Here is a 23038-nt window from a genome sequence, read left to right as displayed (position 1 = left end):
TAAATATAAATAAATAAATGAATAAAATACAGCAGAATTTAACAATTTTATTTACACAGCCTTCATTTATACCTTGATTAATTAATCTGTGATGCCTGACTATTAGAAGCCACAGGACTATGAATTTTTCAGTTCAGGTTCAGAAACGTGGAAAGTTGTCTTCTAAAAATGTGTTTGAGCTCTGAAAGAAGCTGCAGACTCCAGCCTGAACCTGTGACAGACTGAGGAGGGAGTGGAGCTGAAGTTTGTTGATCGTGCGCAACTACGCACATGTAGACCATGATTATTAATACCACGAGACGAGCTCATAGGTTGTGATGTCATGTAAATGAATATCTTCTGTTATGGAATAGTTCCTTTTTTGCATACAGTTCACGTTTATATGATAATATTGTGTGAAGTGAAATAATCTTCTTCACAGTGAATCCTGTAATAAATACAGCTTCCTTACAAAAATCTGAGCTAATAGTTTGATCCAGCGTTGTTGAGGTGTCCTCTGCGGAGACTTTGTAATGGACATAACAGTGTCTATACATATATTTTTTAAGTAAACCAATAGTGGAAACAAATTTTTAATATTTTTTTCATTATTTTTTTTTATGGGGAGGAATCAGCTGACAGCTCGCATTGCTCTTTTATAGCGAAGTATTTTATAGATTGGCGGAAGTAAAGTGAAATGTTAGAAACATTCTTGGTGTCGTATCTTATTCAAGGATCTAAATATTATTCTAAGGACATCAGTTTTTATTTCTTAAAATGTTTTGTGCTCATATGATCAAATAATTCTCCTCCACAGACGGATTTCCCTCACTGTACCTTGCTCCCCACTGACATGAAACTTGGGTTCATGAACTCAGACCTGGCGTGGGATTTGAGCGTACCCGACGCACACGTTCAGATTGATAAATGCTGATCTGTGTTCACACAAAAACACAGCTAAATAAGCTCTCATCATGTCTCTTCGTCCTGGCAGACTGCCTGCGTTTGTTTGTATCTGGCACGCCGCGTGCGCGGACTGACACACTAAGCGGCGAGAGCCTCGTAGCCAGCTGTGGCGACGTTTTACGACACGATGAGAACTAGAGCCTTATTTAGCTGTGTTTTTTGTGAAAGTAACGCGCTGAAAATTCTCTAAATAAAGCGTGAATGCAGAACGATATCAGATTTTTTGGGTGGGAGTCCATTTATTTGTGTTTTTGGTCAAGTAAAAAATGGCCCCGTCTGAGTGCAGAGGAAACCGGCAGAGGAGCAGGGAGGGGGTGTTTGGTGCGAGCGCTCTGGGCTTCTGCTGCACAAAATCACTGCTGTAGGGGTAATTTCAGCCCTAAACCTTGTGAAAGGACCCAACTTATTCCATCCCGGAGTATCACTTTAAGTCTGGTTAATATTGGCTGTACTGCTAGCCGAGGGGGGTCATGCTTGAGTACGGCAGTTTGGATGGCCAGTGTGACCCTTAAACGACCAAAAAGGTGAATAATAACAAATAATTTAACACAAAACTGACTTAACTCATTCAACATAATTTCAGAAATCTCTCAAAACGGCAGCAGCCCCCAAATCAAATGTCTCTTACTGCTACAAGCAGCACTGAGCTTTTTAGAGGCCAAGGACCAGATGAAACTCAACCAGTGGCCTGAAACAAGCAGACAATGAAGGGAGAAACATGCATCCATAACAAATACATGAAACAAAACTTAACTCTGTTTGTGGCCCCACAATATTCCACGCCACCCGCTCACCTATTTATTTAGAGCTGGAACTACTAAAACACCTGCTCAAGTACCACATACATGTTGCAAACGCTGCCCTTGGTGAAAAAAGTCCAGGTAAAGTCTGCTTGGAACTTTAAAACTTGGTGTGTTTGTGTTTGCACAAGCAGCCCGCAGAAAAAAACTTTGTGCAGATTGGAGTACATAGAATGCATTTGTTCCACATCAAAGTTTCTCTACAACTGCTACAGGCTGAGATTTCAGCGAGAGCAAAGTGTGTGAGTGCAGGTTCCAGCTCATCTTGTTCCAGTGTGGTAAAACTTCTACCATCACATCACACAAGTCTACTTTCGGACTTTTTACAAAGAAACAAGAAGCTGCCACAAAAGCTTTGGTGAAAACAGAAACTGTGGTCTAAAAAAAAAAAAAAAAATTGATTGCGTTTTCTCCTCTTCGTTACTGGATATAAAGCTAATGCATTTTCCCTCCCACCTCCTGCCGACTGCTTTAGCGACACGGAGCCCAGAGGCGTTTATGGACACAGGTCAAGTACCTCCCACTCAGAGTCACTTCCTCTCCCCTGACGAGTCGATCTGGCAGAAAGCGACGCGGCAGGTGGCTCGCACACCACAGATCCTCATTTAGAGAAAGCATGTAAAGGATGCTCTTCTCTGAGCACAAGTAGGAGTGTGTGTGTCGGGTGTGCAGTTTGGAGTGTGTGTTTATTAGGCATAAATTTTGAAGAGTGTGTTTGTGGGTGGGCGGATGTGCAGAATCGCTGGCTGTTCACTAAAGGACAGAACTATTTACCTGCCTGTCAGTCTTCAGGGAGAGAAGCAGCTTCATTCTTTTCATTACGGACGGATAAACAAATCCATATGTGCAGGTTGACTTCTTCATTTGTTTGATTAAAATCAGATATTCAACTTCACATGCTGATGAGAATATAAAAATACATACATCAGAGGATTAAAGGAAGCACATAAAGTCTTTGTCTACATCTATAAATGTCACAGCGGCTCATTTTAAAGCTCAGAGGAGAAAAATTTCTGTTTTGTTACGTTCCATCATTAATATGCAAATGTATGCAGCTCCATGTTCCACCATCTAATTAGATCATTTTGTCATTAGAGGAAACTGTGGTATGGAAAAAACGAAGGCTCAGACACAGATTCCTCTTGAGTTATTGTGATTAATGACATCATTCTCCTCAGATTTTCAAGTTAAATCCAAATTAGCACAAACTTCTAAATAGAGATATTTCCCATGCACCCTTGAGGCTTCAGATTGACGTGTTAAAACCTTGGACTGGACTCAAAACAAGCTAAAAGGATTATTCTCTGCTTCTCATCCAAACAAAAAAATGTAAATATGTGTATATTTGGAGTATATTGTTGTTTTTGTTAGCTTATTTTAATGTTAATCGTTGTCTTTTTTATTTTTTTGTCTTGGTTTGGTTAATTCACATTCCATCATTGCCAAGTTTCCTCAGCCTCATCATCCGTATCGTCATGCTAAGCTGTCCCTACATCTGCCTCCAACTCTCCACAGTGATTTATTTAGCTTCATCGTCTCACCAGCCTCATTGGCCCTCATGATTTGCCAACACTTGTACCACTTCATCTGGACCTGAAGGGGGGAGTGGGGAATGTTCTGTCCCTGCTGAGAGCGACCCCTTTAATCACCCCATCTGCCTGAGGAGTTCAAGCATGATTATGATATAATTATACTCATCGACTTATGTCTCTAATGTAGAATGATCACAATCAGCCGCAAAACAACACAAACAGTAAAAGACACGAACAAACAAACAAAAAACAGCCATAGAATCTGTTTATTAACTTTTTGACTTGTTAGCAGTTGGAAACTCATCATGAGCGAGCTCTTAAAGCTATAGTCTACAATCTGAAACCCAGTTTGGCTGATGAGACACATTTGAAAAACGCAGCCTCACTCACCCCTCCCCTCCGTGTCCCAAGATCCCACGCCCCAACTCGTATGGCCCTTCTTCGCCTCCTGTTCTGACCAGCAGCGTTCAGTCATTAGCTAGTATAGGCACAGACTAACCAGAGTGATTCAACTGACATCTCCCACTGTGATAAACAAAGTCATTACCTGTTCAACAGAAACTCAGCTGTCTCTGCGTCAGTCTTCAGTCCCAAATCCCTCTGCAGCTTTTTCCACCGGTCGTACATTTCTCCAATATTTAGTCTCTATTGGCACCTGTATCGCTCATAATTCTTCCTTTCTTCAGCCTTTTCCTTGAAACTTTTTTGTTTTCTTCCCTGCCCTGTGGAGGGTAACAGTAACAGCTTCCTGGTTTCGGTCTTCTCTGGCTCCATGACACTTCGGTAGCTGAGCAGCTAGCTGACGTGAGAGGGGTAGTGGGGAAGGACGAGGCGGAACCATGGGCATGACGGTGTGAAGCGAGGGAGACAGGGGATTGGATGGACTTACGGACCAATCGGTTCGGATTGGTCAACTAGTATGCAGCTTTGCAGCAGATATACTGAATGGATTTTTTTCATTATTTTTGGTCTTTATATTGTGTCGATTGGACCATAGGACCGTAACAGCCCTATAAATGGTGTTATTAAGATGTACAAAGCTTCCAAATCGTACACCATAGCTTTAACAGCAGTGTTGAGGAAACTTCTTTAAACAAAAAAAAACATCAACAACAACAACAACAACAAAAAAACTGATCAAAAAGACTTATTTGAAAAACAAACAAACAAACAAACAAACAGAAAAACTGATTCCTTGATGACCGGTGGGACCAAATTGTGAAAAAGACCCCCAACCCAAACCCCAAATCAGAGAATGGGCATATTTTACTGGTCTCTGTGTGATCTGGAATACAACTTTTAAACTTTAAATTGACCTCCTAGTATATAAATGATATTTTTCCTATATGTTGTATTAATTAGCACTATCGGTGGTTAACTTGTCAAGGTGTAAAAATTTGCATCTCTGTTTTTGTCTTTTCACAAACCTTGGACCTAAAGATAGAGAAAGACTGATAGAGTTTGAGTTATCGAATCCTTTTCAGTGGTGGACAAATTTAACACTTTCAAATTTTAGTGATAGTAAGAAGATCCTTCAGATCAAGGGTTTCTCCAAAAACATGTAAAAACATGCTAACCTAACTTCTTGAGTCCAACCCCCAATTCACACATAAAGCATGAGCGCTGTGCTGCACAGTGCAGCCCACTACGCCGTACTTAGAAACCACTCTAGTCAATCATTGCATTCACACAGCACACACTGCAGTCTGCCGGCGGCAATCACCAACAACTCGGAGTAAGCTGCAGAAATGCATCAATCTCTGCAGAGATCGTACCAAACAGGAAATCAGATGCAAAAATTATCAGAGCATCCAGTCATTTTGAAATAATGTGGAGTGTTTGGACAAGGAAAGTTATTATTGGAGTTGAAAAACTTGAACACATCATTTGAATAAGGACACCAACAGAAAGGAGAAGGCATGGACTGAAGGTGCTAAAGTTTTGGGAGGACCAGGTGAGTTTAACATGCTATCACCATGCAAGTACATTGTCATGAGTGGGATTCCTGCAGGAGCGTGTGATTCTCCAATGATCTTGTGATCTCTGGTATCCAGCTGCTTTGGGCGCTGCGCTCCAGAGACGCATCCAGTGTGAATTGGCCCACGCCCCAAAACCGCGGCTTGGGGCTCACGTTTTATGTGTGAATTAGAGGTAAGGCATGTAGATGGCACTATAACTGTCTTGTCCCGAAAGCGACTTTTGATAGATTTCCACTGAAGTAGAGTTTGGCCAATCATCTGGTGTATTGGTGAATGCTAAGAGCAGAAGTGGAGCAACAGATGCTCATTTTGTTAAAAGACAGTCAGCAGTCTCTGCAGATTAAGCAGCACGAGCTCAACATGGTTGTCCATGACGATTGTAACAACAGTACAGTTGGACTGATTTATGCGCATACGTGAAGTGGAGCATGACGTCAGTTTTTCCACTGAAAACACAGGCTTACTGTTTACACGACAATGGTGGCAGCATTATCTCAGAAAAACTCAGTCTGAAGGCCATTTTCAAAAGTTTGCATTTTAGGTCGGCTGAAACTCATTTCCTGTGTAAATGAGAGGTCGAAACACGCAATACTTTTGAGTTTTGTCCTAAAACCATTGTTGTGTAAACAGCCCCAAAGTTTGAGTACATGTTCTGAACAACTTGATTATTCAAATAACTTCTTTTTAAATTCTCAATCTATTGTTGTATTTTCATGTTGCATGGTGCATTCTTCATTTCAGAAACTTCAGACATGGAAAGCTGTTTATGCTCGAGGGAGAATCATTATCCTTCTCTGCTGTAGCCATCATTACCAGCTCTAAATGATCTGCTCTGCATTTGCTCTGCATTGCATCATGAAGATCATCATCGAAGCACAGGTATGGTAACATCATTCAGATCAGAGATGTCAAAAATATTCTATTTAAGGGTCTGGACCTGTAAAATCAGAGCATAGTATCCTGTGAAAAACTACAACTCCAAATGTTGCCTTTTGTTTCAGTGCAAAAAAAAAAAAATACATTCGGAAAACGTTTACATTTAATTAAACTTTCTTTTCACAACAAAATGAACAACCTGGAATTTCTTTAAAAAAGTAATTTTACAATAATCTGCCTCAGTTCATCATTTCTTCATATGCATCGCAACTTACAGATCACAGTGTGTCTACAAAGGCACAAAACATTAAGTCACAGCTTTCTAGAGCTGAGCAATAACATATTCATTCAATCATTTTCTGCACCGCATATCCTGTTAAAGGTTGTCGCAGGTGGCTGGAGCCTATCCCCCAATACAGTCCAGCTGCAGACCTCCGCTTTCAGCCGACTGGAGGCTCCACTCCTCCACCGTCTCAAGGAAGTGACGTCAGGATATGAAGTAAAAAGATTTAAAACAAAAGTTGCCTGCAGAGTTATGTTGGGTAGTCTCCAATGACACAACATGGATTTGTAGCCACCCTTGTTTGGTGTAATGATCCTAATTTCATTTTCTCATGTGTTTTACACTCTAGCTATGTTAGCAAAGCAGAAAAAAATAGTGCTAGCTTTATGCTCATCCATATTGGAAATTGCATTTTTATGCTAGCGATTAGCATATATTGATATAACTTTGGTTTTAAAACTGAATTTCAACTCTCATCACAGAAACATATCACAGTTAGTCTCTGTTAATAATACTGGAAACTCAAAATGTAAAAATACTAACAGACATTTTTTTTTTCCAACAGAAAAATAAAAGTAAACATACATGCAGGCTATAGCTCAAATTATTGCTATTACCACTTCAGGACGCTAGATGGCCTACTTCAGTAAATAACATATAACTGATGTCAGGTGACGAGCTTTTTTTTTTTTTTTACTTATTTTTATTTAATTATGTATGTATGGAGATATCTAGATTCATTTACCAATTTCAAAATTATTTAATTGTAAACTCTTTGTTTGCCTAATTTAATGTTTTTTTTCTTTCTTTATTTATTTTTTTTAACTTCACATTCTTATGTCTCTTCTTTCTGACAGTGGAGGGGTCTCATGGTGGAGCCTCCAAGAGAATAGGCTGAGAGTGGAGGTCTGCAGCTGGACCTTTCTCCCTATCTCAGCTAGCTTAGTGTGAGAGGCAGGGTACACTGTGAATTAGTCACTAGTCAGTCACGGGGCTGACACACAGCAACAGGCAACCTTTTGAACAATATTTGACCTGGTAATTAAAAAAAAAAAAAGAAAAGAAGAAAAGAAAAGAAAAAAGAAAAACTGATGTTGAAATTATTTTAAATTTGCATTAATTTCCCCGTCTGTGCAGTTATCCTGACCACCTGACCTTACACCCTCTCCTGTAAGAACACAATTTAAAAAGGATGAGGATTAAATTATTCCCCTTAATGGTGGAAGGATGCTCTGGTGGGCTGGATTTGACTTGAGGGCCATTAGTTTGACACCCTTCTCGTAGATCAACCCCTAAAATTGCAGTTTATTACCTTTCCGGTCTGATCTTAAAAGAGAAAATATGTCACTTGACAAAATCTCACATGTTTTTGAGGGTACTTAAGTCATGTTTATTGGTAATAAAAATGGCACACCAGCCAAAAAGGGCCCTTTGGCACATGTTTTGCCTCCAAGAAGGCCCAGGAGTCAAAAGTGCATTATTTGTCCTTTAGGTGTGGTGGAATAAAAGAACCAAGCTTTCCCAAAAAATAAAACTCAAGGAAAGTCCACAGTCTTAAAAATACAACTAAATGTGGAACCTTATAAACTTAATTAATGCTCAACACTGGTAATTTCCTACAGAGGCTAAACAAGTTTATATGACTTTTTTTAATGTACATTTCAGTTTATTTTAAATAATGAACATTAATTTATAAGAAAACATTTTTTTTTTTTTTTGTGAATTGGGGAAAAGACTGTTGGCTGCTCAACCACTTGGACGTTTCCATCTGTTGTTCAAATCAGTTTTAATTTCCCCACTAGATTTGGACATTTTGCAGGATTTTACTGCAGTGAAAGTTTTCTCCATTTCAGACTAAGTTGGGGTAAAATGTTTTCACCTGAAGGCAGCAGCTTCTGATTTGTAATTTCAGTCGGTTTCCTCTCAGAGTCTCTCGAGCTCTGGCTGTGATAACTTTGTTTCTTTCTTTGTTGGCAATTCGGTACCTCTGGGGCAGCTTCACTTGGCTGCTTTATGTTATTCTGTTGCATCTAGCTCCTGTTTTAAAGTTGCTTTTACTAAAGCCTTCTCCATCAGCTTACTGCTCTGAATGTATGAGGTGGGCGGACGGGACGACTTTCTGCTCTTTAAAAGAGTTTGGGAGAGTCATTGGTGCGTCCTTGCTGCTGACAGCTGCTGTTACTCAGACTGAGAGTGCTTCTCCGAGATTTCCTATCATGCATTATAAAACTACTCTCCTTTTTTCTCCTCCTGTTGACAGGGACACATAGAAATGATGACTTCACAGAGCAGAAAATGGAGAACTTTTTTCATCCTGAGAAAAAAAAAAAACTAAATGAATCAGGAGCAGGTCGTATGTGCCTGATAATCAACAGCCTCGGCAGCCTGCAGGAGCTGCACTGGATGCTTCAAACTGAGCTTTCTGTCATTGTTTAGGAGGGGATACTTGTGTACCAACAAGTTGAAACAAATCTAACATACTACCAAGCTTTATGAAACTCTGGAAAACACACAGAGAGCAGCAAGAACACAGGTTGACAGCATAGTTAGGATAAAGTTAGCACAAAGTTAGGATTGTCTCTGATCTGATCCTGAAAAAAAAAAAAGAAGACAGAGGGTCAAAATCGAACCAAATCGATCTAAACAAATTTTCTTTGTTCAAGAAAACTTATTACTAGATACAACGCGCTGAGGTAAGGTATTTATCTGTACAGTTATGGAGACATACGGTTTGAAACGTGACAACAAGCAAACGTAGTAGCCAGCTAAATGTAGTGCTATCAATGGCCCAGTGCTACGACGGATCTTTAGGCTAACGTGAGGACAAGCAAACTGTCGGTTTGTGTATAGTTTAGTATGTAGCAGAGGAGCACTGGGACCATGTGGAGTGGAGAGCCAATCAGAGACAGGAAGGAATCCATCAGAGATAATAGACAGCAGGTGAAACTGCAGCGCTTGACAAACCATCCCTCACCTGTTTTTAGGGTAGAGTTTGCTTTTGTGCATTTTATTTTTTACTGCTTAGCTTTAATTGTTCCTGTCTAGTTAAGCGTTTTTTTTAAACTTCTGCCTCCTTCTATTTCTAGCACTGCGGCTGGGGTGGTCTCCATCCCTAGGTGGGGTTAGTATACTGAGAGTTCACTCACTGTGGACTGGGTTTGTGGTTGGGTTTTTCTTAATTGTGTGGTGATTTATTTTGAAGTCGATTTTAGTTTATTGTGGTTTATTTTTTTTATGTTAAAAATTGTCTGCACAAGGTAGTTCACTCCCAGACTTATACTCAGTGGATGGTTATCATCCTAGCAGAGGCCTATAGCACAAAGCACGGTCAACTTATCTGTGGTAACTCACATCTATCCAGGATTGAGTAACCGTAGCAATGGCAATCAGGATAAATGATAGCACGATGCAAGTTATCAACACGGTAACTCAACCCAGGATTGTCTCATCAAAAGCTGTGAACGCTCACGTAAAAGAGGAGGGCTCAGAGGCAGCTGACCAATCACAATCATGAGCGACTAAGAAAGCTCCGTACGTCACCGCTGAAGAGCAGCGGCTGATAATGCAGCAATACAAGGAGGAGAGAAGCAATAACACAGTAGCAGCAGCCAACTGCAGGCAAAATGCACGGCAACGCGTAGCGGACTGTGTAAATGCCTAAGTTATTCATCAGTGGCTCAGTATGATAGTGATCACACTTCTAAATCTCATAAAATAATAAATGCTACTGTGCAAATGACTTGCGTGTATTCCGATTATCATGTCGTTCTCCCAGATGTAATCCTTCTGGACTCAGAAGAACATGGCAGCAAATAAAAAACAAATACAAGAACATCATCACGTCTGATAAGTCTGTTTCAAGCAGTGGTGATTGCTCTAAGACTACAAGGGAAGCTCAGCTTCCCCTAAAATATTCCCAAAAAAGTGGTGATATGTTCTGCTGTGTGTACATTTCATTGACAAAATATGAGCTAGAATTCCTTCATCTTTTGTTCAGAATCAGCTCCTATCACAGGTAACTGGCTCCACCTCCTTCTCATTCATCCTGAGAACGCTATGAATTCGTCCCTAAGTTGCGTGAGGGCAGCAGCCACTTGATGCACAACGCCGGATGCTGTAAACTTGCTCAGCCGCTCTGCATCCCCGACAGAGTACATGAAGCTGCCCGTGGCTAAGAATCGCAGGGCGATGCACAATGACTGTGGGACAGTCAGTGCACCGCTCCTGCAGGTTGCACGGGTAATGTACGGCTCTAATATTTCACAGAGGTAGAGTAGTCCGGGCTGGCAGAACCTATACCTCTCATAAAGTGAATCGTCTCTTTGATCGAGTGGATCTGATCGATCTTTAAACACCCTTTCTCTTCTTACAACTTGTGTGCCTCCATCCACCAGGTTTGGGAGAAAAGGGCAGGCCATTGTTTCTGAGAAGCCGATTGGCCAGTGGGAGAGGCCTTTCATAGGATCAGATTCAACCTCCAACGGCTATCCTGCTCCAGAGCAGGATAGCCGTTTGGAGTAGGTCACCATGGTGATCTACTCTGACAAAAATGGAACCGGCTTTGCACTATCGGTAATCAAGAGTTAACACTGAAGTTATCTTGCTAAGACACTAATCCTGCTTCGTGATATAGGCCTCAGGTCTTCTTCTTCTTTCCGGTTTGTGTTTTTATTAGTTTTAGTATTGTAATAAATGACATGACCCACACTGACTGTTGCAGCCTCTTTATTGAAGCCCCTGACCTTTATTGAGTTGTGCGTTTTACAAGTAGCTGTATATATTTAGTGCAGCTGGCAGCTTGGTGCTCTAAGACATGTCTGTAATGTGTAATGTTAGTGAATCCTGTTCATGTCCTGCCAGTCATCTACCAAGCAGAGCGAACATAAGTTATTATAACTTTTTTTTTTTTTTTTTTTCAATTTTTTTTTTTTTTTTTTTTTTATGTGTAGGTTTCATATGTGATGGATTGGTTTTACCTTACAAGGTTGCAATGTTGTAATGTTGCATGTCCCACAAATTTGGGGTGCTGGTAGCGTAGGGCCTAGCAGTTTGGTCACCCCCTCCATGAGGCCAGGACTTGAGCTGTTGGACCCTCCTGCAAACCTCTCAAATCAAATTCTGTTTTGTGTTGTTTCTTCATTTTAAACTGTTTTACTCTCATATAACACACAGTAAATTGCAAATAGCTCCAGATATTAAAAATTCTTAGTAATACAGATAAATGGGCCAAAGCTCTGACTCACAGGATTGTTCTGATCTTTTATATTCAAAATAAGCAAAAAGGTCCAAGCAGACATTTTTAGGCTCAGGTGTCAAAGGGTTAAAGAAAGCATGTTGCAGGTTTTGCTACTTGATTAAATTTTTCTTTGTTAGTTCAGTGCCAAACACAGACATGTTGCTGTATTGCCATCACATATATGATTCAGTCATTATGTTGTTAAAACATTATCCTCCTTCCTTTTAATGTAGCTGTTATGAAAACAACATCCATACCTTGCATACTGAGGTATACAGGACTGCTCTATTTGTCTCCTCATTCTTTCACTCTAAAGATCTGCTCTGCTGTGACAAATCTCGTGAATAAATATTGAGATAAGCTTCGAGTCGACTGAGGTTATCGTATTCATTTGTCAGCAGCAGTCTGCACTGCAGCAAACTTTCTGTCAGGCAGGCTGTCAGATTCCCTGCAGCTCACATTCTATGAAAACGTTGTGCAACAAAGTTTTATTCCAGTCATTAAAATTCAATTTTCTGTTCTCATACTAATCAAACTTTCAAGTCTAGGTAAAAGCAATTTGCGGTGAGTCCGAGCAGGCTTTGTGCTCTCTGTTTCTCATATATACAGCTAGTCAAAGCACCCTTGGATAAAAAATAAAAGTATTTCCAAGCAATCAAGTGCTCCACGGTCCCTATTCAAGTGTTTCTTGGCAGCAAAAATGGCTCACCTCTGCATGTTGTGAGTGCCTCTGGCTTCATGCCAATTGTACATAAAGCCTCGTATTCAAGGTGCACACATAGTTGACAGTTCGCAAACACTCATTTCACTGAGATTTGCTATTTAAGTTAAAGCTTGAAAGCTCAGTCCGCCCACCCACACACCTGCTGCTGTCGCATGAAAGCCAACAGATCTGTTCCCATGTGGAGGGAAAAAAAAAGAAACGAGGAGTGCTTGGTTTGCTTTCACTTCTCAACAGGAGGAGATGAAAAAAAAAGGATTTAAACAAGGTAAAGCAAAGCAGAGGAGGTAATAGGATTTATTTTTCAGCCTTCTTTGAGTGGGTTACAACAAAACTGTTCCTCTTTGCAATTAATGATGAAAAGAGCTGGTTAAAACCTGGTGGTGGGCTTTTTGGGATAAGTGACAATCAAACAACTCAAGGCAAGTCAAGTGAGGAGTGCGGAGGTGACTAAAACAAACCACAGAACAAGCTGGAGAGGTGTGAAAACACTTAAGCGTTTAAGAGCTGGAGCTGCTCTGTCTAAAAACCAAAACAGGAAAAAAAAAAGGATAATTAGTGTTTTATAACTCTCATGTGATGTGTTTCTCACAGCTACAGAAGAGCCCACATGTGCCACCCTGGTCCAGATGGCTCCCAGTTACAGTAGAGTACAGTGTGCATAAATAAACTTCTCCCACTGGGACTTAAGAGGAACTTGACATTTGCCACATTTTACTGCCTCTGTGGGCTCCAGCGCGTACGCTGTGCTTTAATGCAGCCTGCCATTTTTAAAATATGACCTTGCAAGCTCTCCCTCCTCCCTCGTCTCCCGGCTGGCCTTTGAGGAATGATGCACCTTGAGAGTAATCTTTTCAGAAGATTGTTTGTGTGCATACCTTAAGAGCAAGCGGGACTATTTGTTACAGGTGCTGCGTGGAGTAATAGATCCCAGAGGTATAGCTTTATAGGGCCGTTCATGTTTTCATGTCTGCTCTGACGTTTGTGGACCTGCAGGACTGCTAACATACGTCAACACAGAGCAAAGAAAGTGTGTTTGCAAAGGGACAGCATGAATAAAGATATGCATCTGAGTGAGCGTGTTAGCTTGCTGCATGGACGTGTAAAGTACCTTGATAGCAGAAGTGGCGATCTGGAGGTGGTGCAGTCGCCTCAGGGTGCTTTCTCGATCGGTGAAGTAGGAAGCAGCCAGCTGATGGAGCAGCTCCAGAGACACCACAGAGCTGTTGCTGTTTCCCTCCGACTTCTTATTCAGCTTCTGCTTGTCCAGGAAAATGGTCAAGGACTCCTCTCCTGTGGATCAATAAACAATTAGCAAACACAGTCAGCATCAGAACTCCTCAAATTAAAAAAAGAGGAACTGAATCTCTCTTAAGAGTTGTCATATAAGGTGTTGAATCTTCTCCTTTGTGTGATAGCATAGGGAGAATAACTGAGGGTTCACTTCTATTATAGAATCCCACCAAGTCAAGGAAACAGGTCGATGTAATTTGTGGAATTCTCTTTCTCTGATGACATTTCTTTGGCAGACCTTCACCGTGTCACTGCGGTTTTGTGGTTTGTTCGAAGACAGGAAGTATCTGCTGTGGCTTTTCTTCCTTTCGTTACACAATTACAGGAAGTATCAGCACTGAATATACTAAAAAAAAAAACAAGTTTCAGGTCTTATCTTTGCCTTAACACTTTGTCAAAAAAAATATGTCTATTTCTTTCGATGACTTCTTTCTTTTCTCCGAGTGCTGTCTGCTCTGGATGTGTAGTTGCAGAAACTGTTTTTTACAATGTTGATGCTGCTGTTGCAGCAATCCCACTATGTTTACATCCATGCTCAGCTGGTTGCCCTAAAACTGGCTAGTGGAGATTCTTGCAGAACTCTGGATATCTGAGATTCCTGTGGATACACAGGAGGTAATAAATGAAAAGGAAAAGAGCTGGAGCAAAAGGACAGAGATATTTGGAGAGGAGATATGAGCCCTGTCTTCTGGGCTGACCTGGGATTGCACTGAGATTAACTGACATCAGTGTTTTTGTATGTGGCTTATTGAAACTATTTTTCTTCTTTTTATTTAATAGTACTATCTAACAGGCTACTTCTCTGATATCCTTTATTCATTTTGTACAAGGACAATTGTAACGACCAGATTCCCCCCAGATAACTATCATTTTTTTAATTCTGTTTCCTCAGCAGCTGCTGACTTTTATAAACTCACTGTCAAGTTACGGCTGGCATGCTTTTGTATGTACTGGAAAAGCTCCAAACCTCCAGTTTATCCATCATAAAATCTGTAAATTGGTTGGTGTCAAGCAGCATTTGAAATTGGAAAGTAAGACACTAAAGAGCCTGAGAGGGCAGACTTCTTGTTGAGTACAAAGCGTTTTGAATTTGACAGACATTAGTGACTGCAGTTCAGTGATGCAAATAAACAGGCCATGACATTGAACACTGCCTGCAAAAAAAATAAGTTGCCACCAAAACAAAAAAAAGAAGGTAGCACACTTTAATATTTGGTTAGATCGCCTTAAGCTTTGATTACAACACGCATTAGGTGTGGCATTGTTGCGATAAGCTTCTGCAATGTCACATGGTTTATTTCCATCCAGTGTTGCATTAATTATTCACCTGGATCTTGCATTGATGGTGGTAGAGTCTGACTGCTGTCAGTCACCGATCAGTGAGACTAACTAGAAAAAAAAAAAGGCTTCACTTTGCTAGTGAGAATAAAGATTGGACTATGGAGCAATGAAATAAGGTCATGTGGTCTGATGAGTCCAGATTGACCCTGTTCCAGAGTGATGGGCCATCAGGGTAAGAAGAGAGGCAGCTGAAGCGATCACCCATCATGCCTAGTGCCTATTGTCCAAGCCTGTGGGGGCAGTGCTATGATCTGGGGTTGCTGCAGTTGGTCAGGTCTAGGTTCAGCAACAGTCTGTGTTCAAAGGATGCACAATAGCCCCTTTTCCATTACATCTACAATTGCGCAAAACCTAGATATCTCAATAAGAGAATGGTAATGGAAACGTCAAAATTTGGAAAAACCTCTCAAATTGCTGATAGTTCTGTATTCAGTGCAGATGATGGTGTTTCTGACTGGCAGTGAAGGCATCAGGACGGTTGTGAGCTGGTCAGAGTATAGCAGGAAGGAGGGGTGGAGGTGTGTGTGTGTGTGTGAGTGAGAGATCAGGCAAGCTGAAGATGATGATTTTCATTCTGTGTCTTCTTCCTTCCTGTTTTGAGTTGGTGCGATCACGGTCGACAGTTTGTTTGCAAATCTAGTCGCGATAGAAACACCAGCAACTCTAAATTGTTCTATATGGAAACTTGGTAGCACTTTAGATTACGGCCCACTCCTTACAGCATAGTTTCCTGTCTCTTACAGTGTAGTTTCCCCAACTGTCGGGGTAACTCTCACAAATGTACCATGACATTTTGCGGTATGTATGGGGTAGTTACGCTCGCGTCTTACAGTGTAAGTCCTGGAGTCTTACAGTGTAGTTTCCTCAACTGTTGGGGTAACTCTTACACATGTACCAGGACATTTTGCGGTATCTATGGGGTAGTTACGCTCGCGTCTATCCAGGAGTTTCACTGTGACAACCCAGCACTGTATAATCCAGCCTGGTTCCAGATGTTGACCAGTAGTTACAGGTTAAGTGCTGGGTTGTCACAGTGAAAGTACTGGACAGTTAGACAGTAAGTAAAGACCTAAAGTGTGATCTTAATGGCCGGGTTACTTAAATGGTGAATTACTTTGTGGGGTCTCTGTGTGTTTAAAAAATAAAGATATTTTATACGTCTGCATGTCTTGTCATTATTTTGTGAAACACATACTCATCAATACATTACAGTGTTTAAGTTTATCATTGGTATACATTATCTGTATCCATGCTGATTCTTAAGAAGAAGTGATACATCAAAGTTTGCACAGCAAAAGCGTTTGTCCAGGAAAATTACGCTGTTTTGATAAGTTCATGGTAAGACACGGGAAACTACACTGTAAGACTCCAGGACTTACACTGTAAGACGCGAGCGTAACTACCCCATAGATACCGCAAAATGTCATGGTACATGTGTGAGAGTTACCCCAACAGTTGAGGAAACTACACTGTAAGAGACGAGAAACGACACCGTTAGACGTGGGCTGTAATCTAAAGTGTGACCAGAAACTTCAGAAATATAGCTTCTATTTTGCAAAAAGTAGAATGGAAATGCAGCTAATAGCTTTCTGATAGTCACTGGTGCCTGGTGGAAAAAAAGGGTTGGCTCGTACTTCTACCAAACCAAGGTATAATTGCTGTCCACTCCTCCAACCTCCTGTCAAAGTAATCCCAAATTGAAACCTAGCCCAAAAAAGTGGATCGGACAGGGGTTAGTTGATTCTAGTCGTGAGGATTTCTTGCATTTGAGCTTTGTGGAGAGAGTGGTACTGAACTGAAACATCACCCTCAAGGTGTTTGCCAATCTGCTCAAATCTGAAAGAAACAAGGCTTGTTCTGGTGGGACATAGTTTTAAGATATTTAAATCAATGTAACTTTGGCTGTGCAATCCAAAACAGCTGTAATGTAACATCTCACTCCCTCTGTGCTACTGTACATTGTCCTATATTTAGCATCTTCTCTTTCATCTGTGTGATGAATGGAGTGTGAAATATATGCATCACTAAACGCACTTAAATATGCGCCCGTGGAGCCTCTTAGCCTGAGGAAGTGAGTGCTTGCTAAACCGATTCATGCATACAGTGTATAAATTTGTAAAATAACTGATAAAACCGCTGAATTAGTTCCACCTTGTTATATTTTTCCTGCAAAGACTGAGGACTTCTAACTGCAAGTATGTTTCACATTACAGTGGAACGATATGTCTCATAACACTGGTTATCCAGTTTTATTAAGACACCAAAGTTATAAAATGCTGTTTGACTGACTCCAGTATCTAACCACACAAGGTTGTCATTCTGTGCAGAGCTACACTTTTTAAGTGCCCTTCTTGTGGAAAAGTGTTGTTTAACTTTTTCTTTCTTTTTATTAGTGAAGTGACTGCATGAATCAGGTCCAAACCTTGAGCCGATCAATACAGACAAATTACTTTAGGACACCAGGCTATTGGACATTTTAGAGGAGCCTTTTAGAGAGCTTTAATCCTCCCTCTACAACAAAATAAAACTACATTGACAAAAGCAGACAGAACAAAAAGAAAACGCTTCCACTGTGAAAAGGAACTGAAATGTGTCGTGCTTTTCAGCCTTCTAAAGATGGAGGGCTGTCTCTGGTGCATTCATCAAGGCTGGTTATCTCAAATCTTCCTTATTACTCACATCAACTCGTCACATAACGCAGCTGTTACACTAATAAGTTTTGTCTTTTTTTTCTTTTGTTTTACCGGAAGTTTAATTTATTGAGGTGGAAGAGTAGTGAGAGACGATGTGTTCAGGCTCCATTAGGCAGATTTCTGTCTCCAAGTGTTGTTTTGCATCTTAGTATTGTATCTTGTTATTTGTGCTGCTTTTAACCCCTTGATGCCTGTTGTTACAAATTTGTGACATACCCTGTCAGAGCTTGATGCAGCTGAAATGATCTTTGTTTCTCATCATTACCCATTGATTCATTTTCTACACAAACCAAAGATCGTATCAGATCCACTACATCACAATACAGTGATCAGGGGATAAACTTCTCATGTCTATGAATATGATATAACTTAGTTATGACCACTGTGTGTGCAATGTTTAAATTTACAATCTCCACTTCATTTAACATCTGTAAGAATGCAAAAACACATAAAAACAATCAATCTATATAATTTTTAATTAATTCAGGCAGTAAGGGCTTAATGTGTACAACACTTTGGTTTACTTCGAGTGTATTTAATGTGCTTGATAAATAAAGTTTGAGTTGAGTTGTGCAGTGGGATCAAAAAATTGCTCACTCCTGCATAGACGTTCACTTTTTTTTTTTTTTTTTTTTTGATATCCAAGAACCCAACGTTTAAATGTTGAATTGCATATTGCCATCCATGGTTAGACGTCCAAATAGAAGTTTAAGTTGAACGTTGTGCGAACGTCCAGAATTGGTCTTGGAGCGACAGACGTAATATTGACTTGATCTTCATTTCCATCAGACTTCTAATGTTTAGTGGGCCTAGATCAAGGTTTCTTCAACCTGTGGCTCTGGAGCCTCATGTGGCTCTTTGACTCCTTCAGAGTGGCTCCTTGTAGCTTTGAAAAATATAACTGAAATAAAGAATTGTTATTTTTCTTACAGAGGGTATTGATGATCAAAGACACTTGACAAAATAAAATCATGTGTTAACATTTAGTTGAACTAAATATCACCTCTAGCAATCAGCTTTCAAATTTGTTATAGATTACCGCAGCTATTTTTTAAATTTTTGTTATTTTTTGAAATTTTTTGACAGTTTTTCCAATTAAGGAATTAAAAAATCAAAATTTTTTGGAAGATTTTTAATCTGCAATTTTTTTGCAAATTCTTCAAAGTCCATTTTTTTAAATTTGCAAATTTTTGTAATTTCAACAATTAGAAAAAAAATAGCATTTTTTTGAAGTTACAATTTTTAATCTGTTGTTAGCAAATGTATGTAATTTTGGCCATTTTTTGTAAACTATAAAATTCTTGGGATTATTTGCAAATTTATTTTTTACAAAATATTTTTTTTTCAAAATAATTTGGTAATTTTTTAAAATGTATTATGTATTAAATCTGTATTTTTTATATATTTGCAATTTTAAAAAATACATCATATATTCAACTTTATAAACACAAAAATCTTTAGTTTAGATAATGATTCACTAGGTTTTTACTATGTTTATAATTTTTAGTCTTTGTTTGGAGACTCAGTACATTCTGTGGCTCCTGAATGACTTCAATCACAGTGAACTGAGGCAAAATGGCTCTTATGGATGTAAAGGTTGCAGACCCCTGGCCTAAATGAAACAATGTAAACATGCAGGGTATAATTGATTCAGGCCCACTTAAACCTAGGTTAAGTCTGGACTAGTGGTGTATTTTGGCCTGTTACTTCAGATCCAACCCGTAATCTTTTCCCGTATGTTACTCTCTCTGATTTCTTCTCTATCAACTGCTCCATCCTCTCTGAATAAAGGCATAAAACAACCTGAAAATGGATAAATGATAAAAATGTCCCAGGCTCCTTTCTGAGGATTAATTTGATGTGACATATGTGATCTGGTTCTCCTTGCCATCACTTTTTCTATTCAGAATAAATTACTGTTGTCAGGTTGTTTTGACCAATCACAGTCAGGTATTTAACACGGCCAGGTTATTAGCGAGAAAGCCAGGTAACAAAAGCTGTAATTGCACGGTATGTGCAGCCTATTAGACAATTAATTCCCTCCAACCAAAGCAACATCCGTGCAAAATCATACTTCACAGCTCCACGTAACCCCTGGCAGAGGAGGAAACCATAAAAGGAAGACAGAGAGAGCTGGAAACGGGAGAACAAAGGATAAATTGAAAGTGTGGATGTGTGGAGGCTCGGTCTCATCAGTATGCAGACGAGCTCAGCCCATTTAGCCGAGGCTGTTAATTACATATAGAGTCTAACTATCAGTCTACCGCCGAATTCATCTCTGCTCTGTCTCCTTCTCTCTAATGCTTCAGTGTGTACATCCAGAGATAAGTCGCAGCAGTGTGAGGTGTGTGCGCGTGCAGTAAAACAACACAGGGGCTGTTTGGAGAGAGTGTGAAGAAAACAGAATTTATCTTTAGTGTGAATGGTGTGTGGATGGGTGGCAGCTGACGTGTCCTGCTTTTTAGAAGATGTACAAGCAATGTCACTTTCAAACGATGGTGTTTTGTCACAATTTAAAGCCCATTATGCATCTTATAAGCAAGAAAACATCCCCTACTATTTTATACATTCAGTCTGAATCAGAATGACGGGGACGCTGGTAAATCTCTGACTCTGATAAAGTAGAAGCTGCAGATCCAGAGGTGTTTATCCTCACTATCAATTCTCGACAAGCCCTTTTATAATAAAAGAAGTGCTCTCATATATCTGTGCTGCACTGTGATGACTGGGATGAGCAGTGTATCGATATCATGAGGTCGACACGCTGAACACAGCACAGGTCTCATTTTAAGAGTTTCGATCAATACCGCCGGCGATTCTGTATGTGAGTTACGTCTCTCTCTGGGAGGATGAGGTTAAAAAGAAATCCAATAAGGAGATATATGTGTACGCTAAGAAATGGGTGAGTTTAATCTCCTTTCTTCTGCTTTCTGAGGCTGCTACAGCTCATGTTCATCAGAGGAAGGATGAGTGGAAAATTACTGAAGGAAACAACCTTGGTTGAATGATGCAGGTGCAAGGTTTAGTATTGTTGCTATCGCTGCCTTTCACTTGACATTTTTACGGAGCAGAAACCCTCCGTTCCTGCAGAGCTCCACCACCATGAGCGGTTTTATTATGAATTCCTCAGAGACCCAAAGCGAGCAGCTCCTCTATTTTCGGTGTCCCTCCTAACCCTTCAGAATAAAGGCGAGTGTGTCACCTGCGCTCCTCTCTTACCTCCCAGGGTAGCTGAAATCAGGAAGTGGGTCCCGTACTTCTTGATGAGGTTTTCGTTGATTTGCTGCAGGGTCGGCCGTCGCCCCAGTAACCGCAGATTGCGTAGGAACTCTGGCGCTAAGGGCAACGGAGCTTTGAGGAAATCTCTCTTCTCTGTTGCCAGGCTGTTCACCTTCCAGTGGCTGAACTCCCTGAAATGATGCATACATTAAAAGGTGAATACTTTGTCTCTCATCTATAAAAGGAGGGCACAGCCCACCATTAAACATTCACACACAGAAGTAGCTGAATGAGTGATTCAGAGAGGAGAGGTAAAGGAGGTTCATGCTGCTACATGTATGGGTCAAGCTGACATTAATAACCTTGCTTCCCTTATAAGAGCTGCCTTGGTTGATTCCAAAGGACATTAATGACCAACTAGTCAGTGTTTTCTTCTTGTCCACTGTAGCGTAGCTCAGGTTTTCAGTCATTATTTATCAGAATACACCAATAAACTATATTCAAATATAAACCTGACCTCATTTACATATAGTGCTGGACATTTTTGGTCCCCAAAAATGACTCTGAGATTAAGACCATTTGTATATTTTGGTGAATATGTGCAACCCCATTCCAATTATTTGGTTAATTTATTCATTTTTTATTTAAAGTGACAGTGCAAATTTGTGACAATTTCATTTCAGCACAGCATCCATGTAAATATTCTAGAGTTAGCCAGAAGGCTAATTCCCAACAACAGAAAGTGATCAAGACAGAAAAAACAAGCATAGAAAAATGAAACCATACAAAAAAAAAAAAAAAAACAAAAAAAAACATCTTAAGTGCTGTTTAGAAAAATAAAATGCTCAATCTTGAGTTGGACCACACAAATAGTCGTCCTAAACACTTGGTCCAACATATCTGTAGTCTTTTTCATAAAAGTAGTAATGCATGTATGTACATCCACACACATACACATCCATTTACATCATAGACTGTATGAAACATGGATGTAGTCCCCGCAACGTCACCTGTCTGTCCCTGATACTGTGAAATGAAGCCAGTCGGTGGACACAGTCACACTGACTCAAGCTTTGAGCTTCCTTTCTAAAAGCTATATGGCGCCTGTCAGTCACATGAGCTGAGCTGTGTCTCTGATTGGACAATCAAACAATCCTAATATCTTCTAACAGCCTGTACAGTGTGTGCTGATAGAATCAGCTTTTCAGATCCAAGCCAGGCTGTAAATGTGGTTTTTAATGCTGTAATAGTCTGTTGTTTTTTTTCTTTATTTATTTTTATTTTTATTTTTATTTTTTTTACTTGATGTGTAAATGACCTCTGGTCTTTTTGCAGCCAGCCTCAATCAGATGCTTGATGGAGAGCAACTTTGAGCACTTCCACATAGGCTTCATTTTTCAAAACCATTTTTCAAAAACAGTTGCCCCTTGGTTTACACACAGAAACGCATCAATAAAAACAGATTTTTTTTAATTAAATGAATAAAAAAAATTAAAATATGTAAAAAAATAAAATAGATATTTACAGCCACAGCTGCATGCCCACACCGTGTTTGGTAGTGCCTATGTGAGAGTCCGTTAGTATGTGTCTGTATTGCTGTGAATGACTTATCTTTAACACATATGAGGCCAGTCTGAGCTGGGACCAAGCAACAAACCTCCCATCTAAGAATATGGGACAGTGCAGAAGTGTCAAAAACTGCTGTTTCTCTAGTGTCTGCTTGAGGCTGGCTGAGGAAGTATCTAAAGTCACTAACACAAAAAGCCATGAAACACTTTTTTCACAGCAGAAATAAACATACTTACACCCTAGTTAAAAAAAAAAAAATTAAATTCTGAATTGCTAATTTCACTATCACACACTGTACAGGTGGTGAATTCTTCTCTAACACTGCAGTTCACAGGATATGAAGATGGCAAGCTTGCCAAATCAGAGGCACAGCTCAGCTCACATGACTGACTGGCGCCCTTTAGCTGTACTTGAAGCTCCAGTCATTTCTAACATTGCCACAATGGCCTATTTGCTTCAAAAATCAGTTTTAGAAGCAGACGTCCATTAAATGTACAGTCTATGGATATCACCAGTTACCTGGCGAGGCAAGAACTGGGGTATCACAAAAG

At 40.0% G+C, this 23038-nt stretch overlaps 1 protein-coding gene across 1 annotated transcript in view; it reads right to left on the bottom strand.

Annotated features, from left to right (window-relative positions):
* Window positions 1-23038, bottom strand: part of brinp2 (bone morphogenetic protein/retinoic acid inducible neural-specific 2) — a 413075-nt gene that overhangs the window by 159708 nt on the left and 230329 nt on the right. Inside the window, exons 3-4 of the mRNA XM_074689200.1 lie at window positions 20919-21109; window positions 13484-13665 (exon numbers count right to left, since the gene is read on the bottom strand). Coding sequence (XP_074545301.1) covers window positions 13484-13665; window positions 20919-21109 — 373 coding nt within the window. The remainder of the gene's footprint in view (window positions 1-13483; window positions 13666-20918; window positions 21110-23038) is intronic.

This window comes from Halichoeres trimaculatus, unplaced genomic scaffold (assembly GCF_033239565.1).
Source record: "Halichoeres trimaculatus isolate MK-OKI-2021-1 unplaced genomic scaffold, fHalTri1.1 fHalTri1_scaffold_15, whole genome shotgun sequence".
Classification (NCBI taxonomy): Eukaryota; Metazoa; Chordata; class Actinopteri; order Labriformes; family Labridae; genus Halichoeres; species Halichoeres trimaculatus.
The sequence above is the reverse complement of the archived record's forward strand: the minus strand, read 5'-3'. Positions and strand labels throughout refer to the sequence as shown.